This window comes from Oryzias melastigma, linkage group LG6 (assembly GCF_002922805.2).
Source record: "Oryzias melastigma strain HK-1 linkage group LG6, ASM292280v2, whole genome shotgun sequence".
NCBI classification, from domain to species: Eukaryota; Metazoa; Chordata; class Actinopteri; order Beloniformes; family Adrianichthyidae; genus Oryzias; species Oryzias melastigma.
The window spans coordinates 26,637,290-26,654,373 of NC_050517.1; the positions used below are offsets into that span (position 1 = coordinate 26,637,290).

General features: G+C 37.8%; 1 protein-coding gene across 1 annotated transcript in view; it reads left to right on the forward strand.

Annotated features, from left to right (window-relative positions):
* Nucleotides 1-17,084, forward strand: part of cpne2 (copine II) — a 61,238-nt gene that overhangs the window by 8,534 nt on the left and 35,620 nt on the right. The window contains exons 3-10 of the mRNA XM_024281723.2: nucleotides 5,601-5,780; nucleotides 5,940-6,014; nucleotides 7,231-7,302; nucleotides 8,194-8,277; nucleotides 8,436-8,525; nucleotides 8,688-8,786; nucleotides 10,255-10,341; nucleotides 14,677-14,736. Of these exons, the coding sequence (XP_024137491.1) occupies nucleotides 5,601-5,780; nucleotides 5,940-6,014; nucleotides 7,231-7,302; nucleotides 8,194-8,277; nucleotides 8,436-8,525; nucleotides 8,688-8,786; nucleotides 10,255-10,341; nucleotides 14,677-14,736 (747 nt within the window). The remainder of the gene's footprint in view (nucleotides 1-5,600; nucleotides 5,781-5,939; nucleotides 6,015-7,230; nucleotides 7,303-8,193; nucleotides 8,278-8,435; nucleotides 8,526-8,687; nucleotides 8,787-10,254; nucleotides 10,342-14,676; nucleotides 14,737-17,084) is intronic.

The following is a 17,084-nucleotide window of genomic DNA, read 5'->3' on the forward strand; positions in this document are numbered from 1 at the left end:
GTTGTATTAAAGTCAGGTGTTTGTGTGGTATTTTTTTGGTGTGGTAAACAGGAAACTGGGTGCAGAAGAGGACCAAAACTACACCAAAACTGGGGCAGTTATGGTGTAGGCATGTTGTAGGCTGCAGCTTCAAGGCTCTTTGCATCCAACAGCTGATCAACAGGGCAATCTGGCTTTTCTGTATTTGTGTGTAATTGTGTAGGCGAGAGCCTCGGGTTGCAGCTAGCTGTCGGTCAGCAGGGCATGTGGCTCCGATGTGAAATTGCCAACAGTTACCATGGCGACGGCGAGGCAAACAAAAAGCTTAGCGCTCCTGGAGTGAGGGCGCGATGGAGGAGGCGAAATGATGCCTGAATTTTTTTTTTTCTCGGATTTTCTCCACAGCCCTCTCACACTCTCGCAGCTCTCTCGCTGTCTCTCATCCCCGCCTGTTAGCTTTGTTTTCTTTCTGCACCTCTCTCCACAAGTGCCTTTCCAAATCCCGTCCTATCTCTGCGTCTCAATTTCTGTCTATATCCGTCTGTCTCGAGAATGAGAGGTGAGAAGCAGCTGGGTTCAACGGGGGAAAAGAAAGGGTGACAGTGTGACAGGAGGGGAGAGGAGAAACGGGTGAAGAAGGAGGCTGTGAGAAAGATTAGAGGGAGAAGACAGGAGGAGGAGGAGAAGAGGTGGACGACAGAGAGGTGACAGAGGAATGGCTGGTGCTACAGAGGAAGATTTTGGGCTCACAGAAATATGAATCTCAGCTATGTAAATGACATGGCACCCAGTTAGCACTCTGTTGAGGCAATTTTCTAATTCCTGTGATATTTTTTTTATCCTCTCCAAACTCCTAATGTTAATCTCCACACGTGTTATGAACGCAGATATAAGCTTGTAACACCACAAGTGAGAACTCACATGCTGTGAGATGTTCTCTCAGTGGGGTTTAAATCACACATCCAACAGCCTGCAAAGTGCACCCTTATGAAGTCCTTAAACATTATTTGTTAGGACTATTTTTGATTCTGATCCATGTTTCTGCTTTGGGTTTTCTGCATCACAAAGGGCCCCAAAGATCCACTTCGATCATCTTTTGAGTTAATTTCAAAGTGTGCCCAGTGTTTTTTAATCATGGTTTTTAGCTAAGATTAAAAAAAAACTTTTGCCGTTTTCTGGGACGTAGTTTCTGCAATTTCTGTAGTTTCTGGTGTTTTATAAACACCAGAAGACATACTCTGAACATACATCACTTTAGCCAAAGGGACGTAATAATTGTGCATGCATGGATGGATCAGGTAGCTGTTACAGATCAGGTAGCCACATGGCCCATCCAGCGTGTTTTACACCCCAAATAAGCACTTTTTCAAATGAAAGTTTTTTCATCTCCTTCTGATTCACAACAATTTAAATAAAGAAAAACTCAGAATTGTAATTCTGATCCTATTTTTCGTAATAACTGTCTTCTACCATGAAAAATGCTCCAAAAACTCAATTTCCATCAGATTGGGTCTTTAAATACAGATCACCCCACCAACGTTTGGCCAGATTGCTGTTTAGGGATTTGACTGGAATCTGAATTGGGGCAACTTTACCATGGATGCAACTGTCTAAATGTCAGCCTGTAAGTGACATTCACCAAACTGGGTTTGTCCACCAGCGAGTGAAGAATGTCCCAATCTGTGTGTATTTAAGTCAAAACATTCAAAGAAACCATCTAGCCGACCAACCATAGATCATAAATTCTTTGAGAGTAGTTATAATATGAGCTTTCCCTCCACTCATTTATGAGGAGTTAGATTGTTCTGGTTGTTGTCCACATTTGGGTTTTCAGGAACTCTGGTAAAGGGAGTTTGTCAACTTTTAGGAAGAGATATGCACAAGAGCCAGTTAGATATATTTTGATAAACTCTGACTATCTTTAATGTATTTGCTTAACATTACCTTGCATAAGTTTAGTGAAAAACTTTGTTAAGCTTTGGTGGATTTATTACTTTCGTTGATTGACATAGTGGACGGTGGGGGTGTCGTTTGTTTGTGCAGCATGATTGGACCCAGATGTTTTAGTGTCAAGCATGGAAACATTTTGCACCTGTGAGCGAAACAGTCTTTTTACCGACTTTTCTGTTTCCAACACGTTGTGAGGACTTGTTAAATTTAAATTTGAGTTAACAGATGCCAGTCCAAGTCCCTGGCTTTACAGCATATTTGCATAACAGCAACTGACTATTTAAATCCAATTTAAATCTCTAAATTAGGCTGTAAGTGCTGTTGTGACTCTTGACATCAACAAGCTTTGGTTGACTGGTGTGGATCTACTTTAATGTCTTATTTGGGTCACGGGTCTGAAACCTGACACTCTGTGGCCTTTTTGACTCCACCCCCTACTATGGCTGTGTGGATAAAGAAAAATACAATTATAAGAAATTTACAATCTAGTTAATTCTGGTGAGCATTCCCACTCTGTAAAGCCTCGTTTCCACTTAGTGGTTTGTTTTCACGACGCATGCTACCGTGTCATTGCGTCATTGTTGTGCGAGGACTAGAAAAGCAACAATGGAGGTCATCCAGCAGCTCGTCTTTTTATTGCTTTATTTCTGGTACATTGTGCATAACAGACATTTAATGTTTGAAAGAAGATTGCAGGTGGCTGCGATGAATACAGCTATAAAGAGGAAAAAACTTTTGGAAACATTAGCTTAAGTGACCTCTACATTGGCGCTTCCTGCCAACTCGGCAACTCCACCCCAACCGCTCCGTTCCACTTTTGTATGGACCTACTTACAACCGATGGGGGGCTCCAAGAGGTACGGTTCGGTACTATTTATTGGGTCCATTTTGCAGTGAAAATGCTCGAAATACCAGACCGGACTGCTTAGTGAAAACAAGGCTTTTAGGTATAACACGATAAAATAAAATTTTTGCTGCATTTTCAGCGAGATGATCTTATGTTGTTCAGCGTGTCTGATTTTTTTAAAGTATTGATATGACCCTTTGTCAAATAAACCAAAAACAGCCTCTTATTTAAAAAATATCTTTATTTCCTCTTTATGTTTCTGTTTTTGCTCTGCAACTGATTGGCGACCTGTCCTGGGATAGGCTCCAACAGCCTCTTGACCCCCTGGATTTTGTTTTTATTCATGCCCCCCTAATAGTTAATGTATTTAGTGCAAAGGTAACATTAAAATAAATGTAAAGCAGGGCTGAACTTTTGTAAATGGTGAATTAAAACTGGACTTTGGTCATAGAGAAATCAGCCCAAATGCCTCTCTTAGTGTTAAACGTTGCAGCCCCCTGATATTACTGTGAAATTCACATATATAGTCTAAATAACTTATTTTCCCTGGGCTATGCAGTAACGGACATCATACTTGGCTTGTGACGAGCTGTAAATGGGTTTAATCCTGGTAACATTTGCAGGTGAAATAGAGGAAAAGCCAAATTTTCTTATAGATTATGCTGACTGCCCAAAAATAAAGTAAAAAAAAAGTCAAGTCTTTATAAAGTTTAGCATTTCCTCCATTTCTGCTGAAAAGCAGCAGATAAAAATAAGCTCTGTCCTTATCGGTTTTTTGAAGGGCTCCACAAAAAACTGATGACCTGAAAAAGAGGTCGAAAAAAGGGAAAACAAGAACATGCATCGCATGCACCCTCCCTCCCCCATGGGAGTTATAAGGTCTGAAACACTGAGCAAAGGAGACAGTTCTTTACCTCTCCAGTTTGTTATAAACAGCTCAGAGGTAAAAGAAAACTAAAGAAATGATTCATAAAGTGCTTAACAAAACTTACTAACTTCCTTCAAGTGAAATGTTTCTTGTAAAAACATGTTCAAATATAATAGTAACTTTGAGATCTTTAATTCACCAAGCAGCACAACCATTTATTGGTTTTGAAACGATTTTAGTCAGAGGTTTGTTCCCCTTTACAGTCAACATCAGAAACTGCTAAGCTATAATGTTCCTGCTTCTCCCTTTTGTTCCATTATCATCACTGCATTTCAGATATTGGTGGATTGTATTGTGGAGCTTATAGTCAGAATTTAACCCGATAAAGAAAAACGGAAGTTACTTTTAGTAAGGTTAAATTTCTGAGTTTTTTTGTAAATCTTTTCCAAACAGTCCTGGGAGAACCAAGTCGTCCTGCATTTTAACATCTCCGGCTAAAATCATATATTTTAGGCTATGCCACAACAATGGAGGGATAAACGAGTCATGTGTGGCTCTGGAGCCTCAGATTGCAGACCCCTGATCTAGTGATTATACTGTCCTGGGATGACATGCAGACAAACATTTGAAATTATTTATTTACAGTTAATGTAGTCACATTTTTGCAGATTATGGTAATTTTGGTTCATTTTCCTTCTTAGGGACTTTCTGAGGTGGTCCTTTAATTTAAAACATGTCACTCCTGTTTCCTTTTTATGTAATTAGTTGCAACATATTCCTCCTGCTGTTTCCAGACTTCATTTTTCAATCTTGTTTACCCTTTCCCTTGTACATGGCTTTCAGTTTTGATCATAATTTTAATGAATCTGTAAAATCTTAACTTTCACCATTTTATGTGTTTTTAGTGGAGGAGATTGAAGCAACATTTTCGCTTTGTTTTCATTTGTTATCCACCTCGTTTTAGTGCAGAACACTCGTCACCTGTGCTCTATTTTAGTAGTGGCGACAGGCTAAACATGCACTGACTTCATCTAATAACACTGAATGTTCTGGCTGATTCACACTGGAGAGTAACACAGCCGTTATTAGTCCTCCAAGCACCTTGTTTAGGAGAGTTAGAGCAAATAACAGAACTCTCACTGAGCTCTTAGACATCTCCACGCATTCTGCTGTCTGTTTGCTGCATGCCTGGAGTCTATTCTGACATCATGTGATCAAGCTACACTTGAGTGACTGCAATATGAAGAGATTGCTTTAGGTTATAAAAAGAAACAGCTAACAAATCTGCAAATGTTGTTTTTGTCATTGCAGTGTGCAGAACTAACTGGGAAGACTGTTTGACTTATTTATTTAGTTTTGTTTAACCAGAAAGTTAACATTGAGACAAAAAAAAAAAATCTAGCAAATAATCCCAGTTCGTATACATCCCAAACAGTGGGGCACAGATTGTGATGAGGGAGGGGAGCACAGGTAAATAACCATAAAGTACTAACTGCAATTTAATGACGAGAAAAAGCCTTCTTAAAATACTTGTTATTTTTAACTTAGAAATCCCACTTTATTCTTTTCTAATAGGTTTATTCCAATTTATCAACAGAGTCAATAAATAAAAAGTGAAATTTTTAACATGTTTAAAAGCAACAGATAATAAATATGGTGGGAATATTTGGAATTGTAAATAATATTGACTGTTCTTAAGCAGTCTTTTATTTTTCTTAGACATTCTAGTTTCCTCCCACAGTCCAAAAGCATGCATAATTGTTCCTTAGGAGTGAATGTGAGTGTGTGGGACTTTTGCCCTAAAGTAGTTTGAATAAGTTCCAGCAACCTTGTGACCTTACACAGAATAAAAACTAATTGAATAGAGCAAACCTTTATTTTACGTTAAGATGGATGTAATCACAGCAAACAGCATAACTTTATTAACAGAAATATTTTTCCATCTGTGTCTTTTAGCTGGGGCGCACTGAAACCGCTGTGAACAACCTGAACCCAGTGTTTGGCGTGAAGTTTCACGTGGACTATCACTTTGAAGAAATCCAGAAGCTTCGCTTTGCCATGTTTGATGAAGACAAGTGCGCCACGCAGCTTTATGAGCACGACTTCCTTGGAGAGTTCATATGTACACTTGGAGTGGTACTGAGTGATTATTTTTAGATAAACTTTATCCTGCAAAATTCAAAATGTTCTATAAACATCCTGACATTCAAACTTTCCCTTTAGATTTTATTTTGCTGTTTTATTGCTAAAGTGAAGGACTTTTGCCTGACTTGTCTCTCTGTTATTGTCTGCCAGATCGTATCCAATAAGAAACTTCACAGACCGTTGATCTTAGCCAATGGGAAGCCAGCTGGAAAAGGATCTATCACGGTAATCATCAGCTTCATTCTTCTGATACTTTCTTTATCTTTGGATCTGTTTTTGGATCTGGATAAAGGGTTTTTTAGTCTCCTTTTTTAAAACAGCTTCTTATGAGCAATTTGTTTTTGTGTTTTTAATGAGACAGTATGCTGTTCTCCTAATATAATTTTTTATTTTACATTTATTTTTTATTTTTGCGCTTTTTTTAAACCTGATGTCATTCATAACTGTGGTAGATAAACACAAAAAGTTGGACTAATTTGTTTGCCAAAACAAATTTCTGTTATGTTTTTCATTTTAAGTTTGTTTTAACCCATAGCACTAAATTAAGATAATAAAAAAGCAGAAATATAATAATCTTAAGTGAAGGTCTTTTTATAATAAGTCGAAAAAATTTAAAAATTTAAAAAACTTTCAGCAAATAAGCAAAAAACATAGTCTGCTAATGGGATGACAAAATGGTTCTTTTTTTGGAAAAAATACTAATCACTTTCTTAAACTAAAATTATTTTGCTTTGAAAAACTTTCTTGATAAGATTAGTTTTTCTTGCAAGACGGAAAATTAACTGTTTTTTTCTTTTGAGTTCTTAAATACCCACTCCAATGAAAATTATGTTTTTAGTGTTTTTATCACAATCTTGTTGCATTTTTCTCACGATGGGGTACGTGTATAAAAGAATTTAAGCTTAAAAGTGTATATCTGGGTGTTTTTTTATTAAGATCATTATAAATCAGGAACAGATTTAAAAAATGCTATTTGAGAAAGCTCCCAGTTGTGGCGCAGCAACTGAAATAATTGACTATATATAGAGAGCTATATACAGTTTTAGTAGAGACAGTTTTTTCTGTTTTGGCTAAAAACAACATAATCATAATTAAAAGACCATTCGAAACACTTTTACAACAGATCAAAATATGATTGGAGTGGAACTTAAAGCATCAGTTATAGCCTATAATTCCTTTGAGTAGTGTCCAAAGTGTGATTTGCAAACTTTATGTTTGCAAATTACACTTTGTGTTTCTACTCTGATGCTCCTCAAGAAGTTTGCAATAGAGGAAAAAGGCTTGGCTCAGAACTGACTCAAATTTTTGGTTCTGTCCTCACTCCTGCTTTGTTCTGCCTCTGCTGTAATGAACACAGAGGCAGTAAAATGATGCTGTTGTCGACGAACTATTAGAATCAACTGTTCACTTTTTTGTGTTTTGTTACGTTTGTTTCTTTTAGATAACAGCTCAGGAGCTGTCTGACAATAGAATCATAACTTTGACCTTGAGTGGGCGTAAACTGGATAAGAAGGTAAGCAGTGAAACACAGAAATACACATTTCGGTTATAAACAGAAACATGCATTTGTTTTGGAATAAGATCATTGCAAACACGACAGGAACTTGCATGTCCCACATTTAGTTCATTAACTTTAGCTTACGCATCAACAGGTGCACACTGGGTAAAAATGTTGGTTCTCGTCTGTTATTGAAATAAAAACCCACAAAGAGCAAAGAAATAACCTATGAAGTAGTGATAATAATGAAAACTAAACAGATAATTACTGCTGCATGGAAACTACTGCACCTGTCAGCAGTTATTTTGACCCATTTCTTGTTCCTTTTTCAAAGAACATGGTGCCAAAACATGATGTCTGGGTTTTCCAGACACCATGTTTTGAATGTTTAGGTCATTTTAAGAGCAATTGTGGGTTTTGTTTTTCAATTAACAGACAGATGCCATTGATTTAGTTCATACCCTGCAAGTTGCAGTAGTCATTCTTGGTCTCTTTTTAAGTAACTTTTTTTAAGTTTTAACATCTACATCTGCAAAAATTTGATATAAAATTGTATTAATATATTAATGTAACTTTGTTCATATATTAGTAATTACTTAAAATGCATTTAATTTAAGAGACAATGCAGCAGATGTTTTAAATGTACCCATTATTTTATCTTTTATATTCAATTAAAAACTAAAGACATTTGGGGTTTTAAGTTATTTAAACTATTGATTGCACTAATGAGCCAATTTAGGTTATTGGGAAGAGTTTAGGTGGAATTTCAGTTACCTTTTTATTTTCTTTTTTGATAGCTGTTTCCAACAGCCTTGCAATAAAACTCTTGAGAAGTCTGTTAAGGAGAGGGTTAAAGGGAATTGTCTTTCAAAATGCACTGCAGCACCTTGATGTTCTTTTATGCAGGACTTCTTTGGGAAATCAGATCCATACCTGGAGTTTCACAAACAGGGAGAAGACGGTAAATGGATGCTGGTCCATAGGACAGAGGTGAGTCTTTTTTACAGACTAAAAGCCCTCTTTGCTGGTCATTACATGAACTGTCATTTTTATCTACAACCGGTCGTATTGGAGTAATTATGGCTCGCGTTGGGGTATGTGTCCTTCAGTGTGATTTAATGATAATGTGTCCGTTTGTGTGGCTGCAGGTGATCAAGAACACGTTAGATCCAGTGTGGAAACCTTTCACAGTTCCTCTCATCTCTCTCTGCAATGGAGACGTGGACAGAAGCATCAAGGTCAGTGAATTAACGCTTGTAGCTCCTCTGCATCAGTGACTGTGATAATGGGCCCTTAAATTAGAGGGTTATTGAAATTCTAACCTGTGCAAAAGTCCTTTTGTACAACAGAAAAAAGAGCCTAGAAAGATGTGCAGACTAATGTTTTCTCCTCAACAACAGGTGCTTTGTTACGACTATGACAACGATGGAGGTCATGACTTCATTGGCGAGTTTCTGACTACAGTTGCCAAGATGAGTGAAGCTCAGAACTCAGTGGAGGTAAAAAGCTGGCATGGTTGCAATTGTGTTTTCTTTATAAAAGCTCTTAAGTGTTTCCAGAAAAGCTCAATTTTTTTCAAGTTGCACTCTCTAAAAAACCCCAGCAGTCAAAAAGTCCTAAAATGTATTCCAGTTTTACTAGAAACTCACCAAAAGTGCTGCACACGTGCATCATACTATGCTCTGCACCGTGTTGCCCTGGTAACGAAATCAATGAGACTGGAAATTTTTCACGTTCCACTACATTTGCAAAGACTGATAGTGTTATTAGTCACAGCAAGCAATAAAAAAAGACTCTTGTAATTTTGAGCTCTGACTTTTTGTCAATACAAGAACATCTTTGTTTTACTGAAAGTCAAACAATGTATAAAGTTCTCCAAAAAATGTGCTAAGCAACATCTGACGACATGGATGATAAGAAAAAATGAATACCTTTACATGACACGGCTGTGTTCTTTTAAAATAACTTTTTTTTTAATAGAAAAAAATCAATTTAACTGAGGAAATAGTGATAAAGCCCCAAACAAACCTTTGCACATTAAATCTTTATTATTGTCTTTTCTTTTTAGGCAACAAAGGCATCCAATGAGCTTGATGTAGTTGCAGAAACCCCCAAAATATATTTTGAACGGAAATAATCTTTTAAACATGAAGTAAAATTTTTTCATGTTAGGAAAGGCTTTTGATTTTTAACAATTTATTTGGGAATCTGTTTAAATCTGTATGCCTCCTTTAGGTTAATAAATATCCACCTTCAATTAATTTCTGCCTCTGCTGAGATTCTGTTAAAATTTCGGCTCTGCTAAAGATGTGAAAACGGCGCAGATCAGAGTGCAATTCATCCATTAGCAGCTCTGTGTGTGTTCGTGTAGCACAGCAGCCTCGTGACCCTTTCTCCCACTGAGTCTCTTCATGTGCTGTAATGATGTGGGGGGTGAAAGAACAAGCAAATAGCGACAGGGCCAGGGTGGGGGATGGAGACGGAGAGAGGTGGAGTGTGTAAAGAAAAGGATTACAAAATGAGAGGAGCTGTTTGAAATGTAAAACAGCCATTTTCCCCCGCTCAAGTAACAAGGAAAGACATTTACCTGTCAAATGAAGCAGCCACTGACTTAAAGTGTGTTTGGGTCTCAAACGTCTTCTTTGATCAAAAACATTCCTGTTTAAAGACTCTCTGTGACTCCCTGTGCTGCACTCAAGACAGCCTCACCCCTCTGTTTCCTTTCAGCTTCAGCACATATAATGAAATTCTTTTTATCATGCATGTAGGTGGCTATATAAAGGATATGTTGAACCTTGGTAGTATAGTTGGCTTATAATAAATCTCTAAGTCTGTCAGTCAAGCTGAAGTTACTGTAGGCGGCATTTGGAAACTAGCCGATTTTCATAGAAACCTTACAGTCAGCTTCTCCCTTCTTGTTTGATTTTTTTTTTTTTTTTTTGGTCATGTCTCTCTGCGTCTTCTCAGGTGGAATTTGACTGCATCAATCCCAAGAAGCAAAAGAAAAAGAAGAATTACAAGAACTCTGGAGTTATCATTGTCAAATCATGTAAGGTAAGGAGGAATGAATAGGTTGCAGTTTTGATCATTCCTACATCTTTATCATTTAAATTTCGGTTTCTCTGTAACATTCATGAGGCAGAAACTGCAGAACTCATTGGGAACTCATTCTATTTTGGAAACTCATGATAGCCTTAATGAATGAGACAGAGCACCAATTAACATTTTCTGCTTTCAAATCAAATGTGTATCTAATACTAGTTGCAAACAGCTGTTTTATTGAATTTCTTCAACATTGCTAATGTGTGTTTGGATGGGTTTACAACTGTCCAGAAATATTCTCTTCAAAAAAATCAATTATTTTTATTTATTTTAGGCATCTAATCCTAATTTTAAATACATTTAGAATGACTTTTTGCATCATTCCAAATATTCAATAATGTTGATATAAACCAAGCCTTTAATATTCTGACTTCCTCCCACTGCTTGAGTAAAACCACATCCCCACCTGAGTCTGTTTTGGAGTTTCCCTTTACAACCACAGAGGGGCTACAAAGACTTACCGGGTTCAGCTCCACAGCTTTTTAAGAACCTGCATGTGTTCAGATATATTTACATAAACTGGATAATCCTTGAAGTCACCCACACAATTCTACACAGCAAAAATTTAAATCTGAGGTGGGATTGGACCATTGACCGGAGTTTGTTTTGATGATTTTCTATAAACATGGCAAAGACAAACCAAGCGCATAATTATCAGAATCAGCTTTATTGGCCAAGTACAGTGCAAATACAAGAAATTTAGCTTTGGTGACTTATGCTCTCATGTACAACAAGGCAAGGTATAAATATGAATAGTAAACAAAAATAAAGATAAACACAACAGTTATTCCGGTGTAAAAGTTCTCCTGTTTATGTTCCATAATCTGTAACTTGTCAAGAGTTCAGCAAAGTGACAGCTCAGGAAAAGAAACTGACTTTATGACAATTGGTTTTGGCATATAAAGTTCTGAAAAACCACCCCCAAGGGGAGGCGACTGAAAAGACTGTGTCTGGGATGTGAGAGTTCTTTTGAGAGTTTGCCAGTCCAATTCCTGACCCTTGACCGGTTCTGTCAAGAAATATGCTTCAATCAGAGGTCTAATAAAAAGTGGTGAGCTGAATAGACAGAACAGAGTCTAAAAGTCTTTGATGAAACAAAACTCTCCAGGCGAGGATGAGATGCTGGTGAGGCACCTGACAGTGTAGAAAGTACCCCTTATCCATGAACAAGGCAGGAGGCGGGGGTTCAGAGGGTGGAACCAACTCAGAGAAGCTGACCCGGCTTGACCCTGGAGATATAAAACTTAGGGTGGACCTGCAGAGACCATGGAAGAATAAGCTGCCCACCACCAAGTTTACCATCTTGTTAAAAGGGAAAGATCCAACAAAGCAGGGCAGCAACTTTCTTTGAGGAGCTTTGAGAGGCAAAGTCCTTCTGGAAAGTCAGACCATCTTGCCAATGTGAATGTTGAGAAGGGTATTTTTTACCGTCTTCATACTGCTTGTTAGTGTTCATTTCGCAGAATAGGACCCGGTGAGTCTTCATCTAGCCCAGATTAATCCTATGGACAGAAGTATTATTTTCTCCTGGGAAGTTGAAGGGAGAAAAGCAAAGACCACGCCAAACTGTGGCAGCCAGGTGACAGAGAATGGCCTAACAATCTCATGTGAGTGGATAGAAGGATCTCAGGAGGCAAAAATTGATCTTCATATGCAGATTGAGTCTGTTTAATAGTTCATTGGACAAGGGGGGGAACCCTGAGGATCAGTTTACAGAGAATCCCAGCAAGTAGCAAAACTTTTACAACAACTTGGCAAATGAACTGGGGACCCTGGTCGTTGTAGGTGTCTTTGAACAAACTGTAGAGTCTCATAACATGTTTCAACAGAGACCTGGCAGTTTCCTTAGCTGGCAACAATTTAGGATGGGAAATGAAGTTCACCATTTTGGAAAAAACAGTTTGTGAAAACAACCATGTGTACCACTGTGCATAGCATAACTGGAGCAACCCATAACATACACTAACATTTAAACTGAAATGCCATTCTATTCCTAACCCATACAGTTCAATATGATGTGGGTACACCTTTTGCAGCTGTTATAGCCTCAACTCTTCTGGGAAGGCTGTCCACAAGGTTAAGGAGTGAGTTTATAGGAGTTTTTGACCATTCTTCCAAAAGCCCATTGTTCAGGTCACACTGATGTTGGTGGAGAAGGTCTGGCTCTCAGTCTCCACTCTAATTCATCCCATAGGTGTTCTATGGGGTTCAGGTCAGGACTCTGTGCAGGTCAGTCTAGTTCATCCACACCAGACTCTGTCCTCCATGTCTTTATGGACCTTGATTTGTGTTCTGGTGCACAGTCATGCTGGAGGAGGAAGGGACTGCTCCAAACTGTTCCTACAAGGTTGGGAGCTTGGAATTGTCCACAATATTTTTGTATCCTGAAACATTCAAATTTCCTTTCACTGGAACTAAGGGGCCAAGCCCAACTCCTGAAAAACAAGCCCACACCATCATTCCTCCTCCACCAAATTTCACACTCGGCACAATGCAGTCTGAAATGTACCGTTCTCCTGGCAACCTCTCCAAACCCAGATACATCCATCAGATTTCCAGATGGAAAAGAGTGATTCATCACTCCAGAGAAGGCGTCTCCACTGCTCTGGAGTCCAGTGGCGGCATGCTTTATACCACTGCCTCCAACGCTTTCCATTGCACTTGGTGATGTGTGACTTGGATGCAGCTGCTTGGCCATGGAAACCCATTCCATGAAGCTCTCTGTGTACTGTACTTGGGCTGATCTGAGGGTCACATGAAGGTTGGAGCTCTGTAGAAATTGACTGTGCAGAAAGTCAGTGACCTCTTTGCACTTCAGCATCTGCTGACCCTTCGCCATCAGTTTACGTGGCCTACCACTTGGTGACTGAGTTGCTGTTGTTGAAATTCCACATCTGGATTTGTTTCACAGGTGACATCCTATGACAGTTCCACGCTGGAATTCACTGAACTCCTGAGAGCGGAACATTCTTTCATTAATGTTTGTTAAAAACAGTCTTCATGCCTGAGTGCTTGATTTTATACACCTGTGGTCAGGCCAAGTGATTAAGACAGCTGATTCTGATCATGTGGAGGGCCGAATAAATACTTTTGGTAATATAGTGTATTATCTAACACCAGACCTCAAGGGTAGCCATCAAAATCTCCTCCTGACCAAAGCTGAAGTGGGACATACCCTATAGTGGTAGTAGAAATTAAACGCGTGGACCCAGGTGAGCACCTTGGAAGGAAGCTACCTTGGCATGTTGAGGCAGTCTGGGGGAAACCTAAAAGATGGGACCAATGATAGACTGTCTAACCTCATCCTCAATGTCCATCCTGGTAGCCACAAACTGAGTACCATGAGGTAGAATTAACTCTGTTATGGTGTTGCAGAGTTCTACCTTATCCCAAGGTGACAAGGTGTCAGTTATTAGATTTATCTCACCACAATCAATCAAAAAACAGAGACCACTATTAGAGACCAAAATTACTGTCCAAATGGCATGACGAGGTGTTTGTGATCTCCACACGGTGTGTTAAAAGCAGTATTCAGTTTCTTGAAAGACCTCAAAACCTAGACAACTAAATTTTATTTTCTGTTGACATCTGCTTAAAAAGCAATGCCTAGTTTTCATAATCGTAACTTTGGTCAGTATGAAGTAATTTTAGTCACTATTGTGGGGTTTTCTTTCATTACCAGAGAAATATTAATAATTTCGCCAATGTCTGTTTAACTTCATAAGAAAATAATTCTCAGTAAAAGCATAACGTTTATTAAAATATCAAAAGTTTTCATTCAAAGCTGGATAACACTTTGCTCCATCCTATTCCTTGCTGGACATTATAATAATTAGTGTTGCAGCTCAGTGTTCCTCAGAGGACACATAAAGCTAAAACACTGAGGCTTTACTGCCTGTTGGAACAACATTAAAGCAGCACATGAGCATGAAAGCTTTTATAATTGATTATTTTCTTTCATCCTTTTTGAACAAGCCTTTTTTACAAACATGCATTCAGTTAAAAACAAATGGAAAATATTGCTAATGTTGTAATTATGTTGCCTGGTGGCACGGATTAAAAATAGTGGCTGTAAATTCACACTAAACATTAATTCCTTCTGGAATAAAAATTGTAATTCAACATTACATTGAATAAAAGTTGCTATTTTTGGATTGTTTTAGATTTTATATGAGGTATGAAGATTTGGTTTTTATTTCTTGTTTGTAATAAAGTTTTCTACAAATGAGTAAAATAATTATTTTTCAACAGTAGTCTGACCATCATCCTGTCTTCTGCCTTTTCTAGATTACACGGGACTACACTTTTTTGGATTATATTCTGGGAGGCTGCCAGCTCATGTTTACAGTGAGTAAGATGTTCAAACATCTGTTTTTCTGCTTCTGCAGCTTCTCAGTGATGAGAAACATCTTTGCGTTTTCTGTTCTGGGGATCGGATGGAAAACATTCCAGTTTTCTATTTTCATCTGCAGAGGCTGCAGCTGGATCACACTCATTTACATATAGAGAGGAAAAGTGCGAGGGGCAGGGAAGGGGTACAGGGGGAAAAGAAAGGCCGCAATGAAAAGAGAGAAAAGCTTGTGAATGGAAAAATGACGTTATAATAAAGAATAAGCGTCAGATAAAAGGGTTACAAAAGAAAGTGGATAATAAAAGAAATGGTATTAGAGGGAGGGTGAGAACAGGTGTCATGATCTGATTTTTTTTTCCTGTCAAGAGACACCATTGTTTGTTTCTGATGATGTCACACCTTTCGTCTTTATATTTGGCAACACTTACTCACACTGAGTAATATGAACAGTCCACCATGAGTCCACCTTAGGGAAAATAAAGTACTTTTATTTATCTAGGTTCAACCAGAAGAAAGACCCAATAAGATAAAAATCTCTTTTTCAAGCACAAAATTGTTTAAAAATAGATGAAAAAACATAAAAAAGACAATTCTAAAATATAAGAAAAAAAATCCTATATTAAACAGGCAAATGAGAGTGGAATAGTTAGGAATAGCAAATTAGATACAAAGCGTTTGCTTATTCTTTTAAGATAACAAAAAGCACTAAGATGAATAAAATTAGGCTGCTCTATCTCATTTTCTAGTGTTCCAGGCAGAAGAGGTGGCAGGACAGAACTAAAGTTTGTTTGGTATTATCGGTCCTGACAGAAAAAAGCAAATGGTAAATGTCACTTGTATGAAGAGCATAACGACTTCTTGACCTTTGTGGAAGAGAACTTAAATAAGTTTGAACAAAGCCAAGAGGAGTTTTTAAATCAGTCATCCGGTGAGAAGGGATTCTCATACTTAATGAAGGCCACTCTGCTCTGGCGTACAGTTCACAGTGATGAGTTAGACAACTACAGCCTGTAACAAACGTCAGAGCACAATGAAACACAGGGTTTGGAGCCTGAAAACAACTTTAGAGGCATTCATGTACAAAACATCACCATATTCCAATAAAGGTTCCAAATAGCAGGAACTTACATAGAATATTCTATATTTTGAGCTTTATTATCAACAGACCAGCGGCAGATGAAGAACATTTAACACAAGGTCTCTTATATGCTGCAATTTAAAGAATTCATTATTACATTTGATTAAGTTTGAATTCTTTATTAACTACACTGCTAATAAACAGGTTTTTAAATGCAGCAAACCTCAGAAAGTTTTTGATGAGCAGTTTAAGTTTCATCCATCAACACAAAGTGTATGCAGTGTGGTGCAGTGCTATAGCGTGGTACATCTTTCATGGTTTTGCTACTTTGCAGAATTTTTTCAGTGTAATTTTGTGTGCTTCATTTTTTTTCTTTACAGCGCTCATTGTTCTGCTGCCTGATTGGCTGTAGATCTTATCAGTCAATCTCCATATTGGGTTTCTTGTAAGGAAATACATTCAGTTTGCCAGAGTTACATACTGTACATCTTCAGTCACAATCAGATCTTTGTTTTCTCTCTATAATGCTGAACTCGTTTTTCTACACAGTTGTGAAATGAGGTTAAATAAGGTAAACTTGTAGGTAATCTTGTATTTTAATTTACTTGGGGGCACCACTCACATAGTGGTTTATTGCCAGTAACAATAAAGATGCTATAGTACTAAAAACCTGACTTTCAGCTGCAAATGGAAAATACAGATTCAACTGTAAAGACAATCTAAAATAAATAATTTAGATATGAAGCAGAAAAAAGATAAAAAAAAATACATTTAGTAGGTATTAAGTAGATCCTTTTAGTTCAGTTTATCACTTTCATTACATACTTTCTATCAGACAAAAACAATATAAAGTTTGTTATGTTACACAAATATAATTTAGTACAATTTTTAGAATATACATAAAAAATGCAAGGTATACACATCATAAGTAGTAAGCAGAGGCTGAGTAGAATTCAAATAGAAGTTGATACCTCCATGGCCAATGAAGAAACTTTATTATTAAAGCAGTCAAGATAAAGGTCCTTGTTTCACATTCAGTACTTGTATGTTGTCCTTCAAATTCCAGCCCTGTAGCCCACGTGTTTTTGTATTAGTTTGACTTCTCTGATGGAGTGAGCGAAATAAACCCTTGCCATCTGGATGCCCTAGTCCGGATGATTTAGAGTCTTTTGCAGAAGAAAGTAGCACAAAGTGACAGTGAGATGGGTCCCTCATGATGTGTTTTCACACCGACACACTGACCTTTTCAGCCAGTGCAGAAAGAGG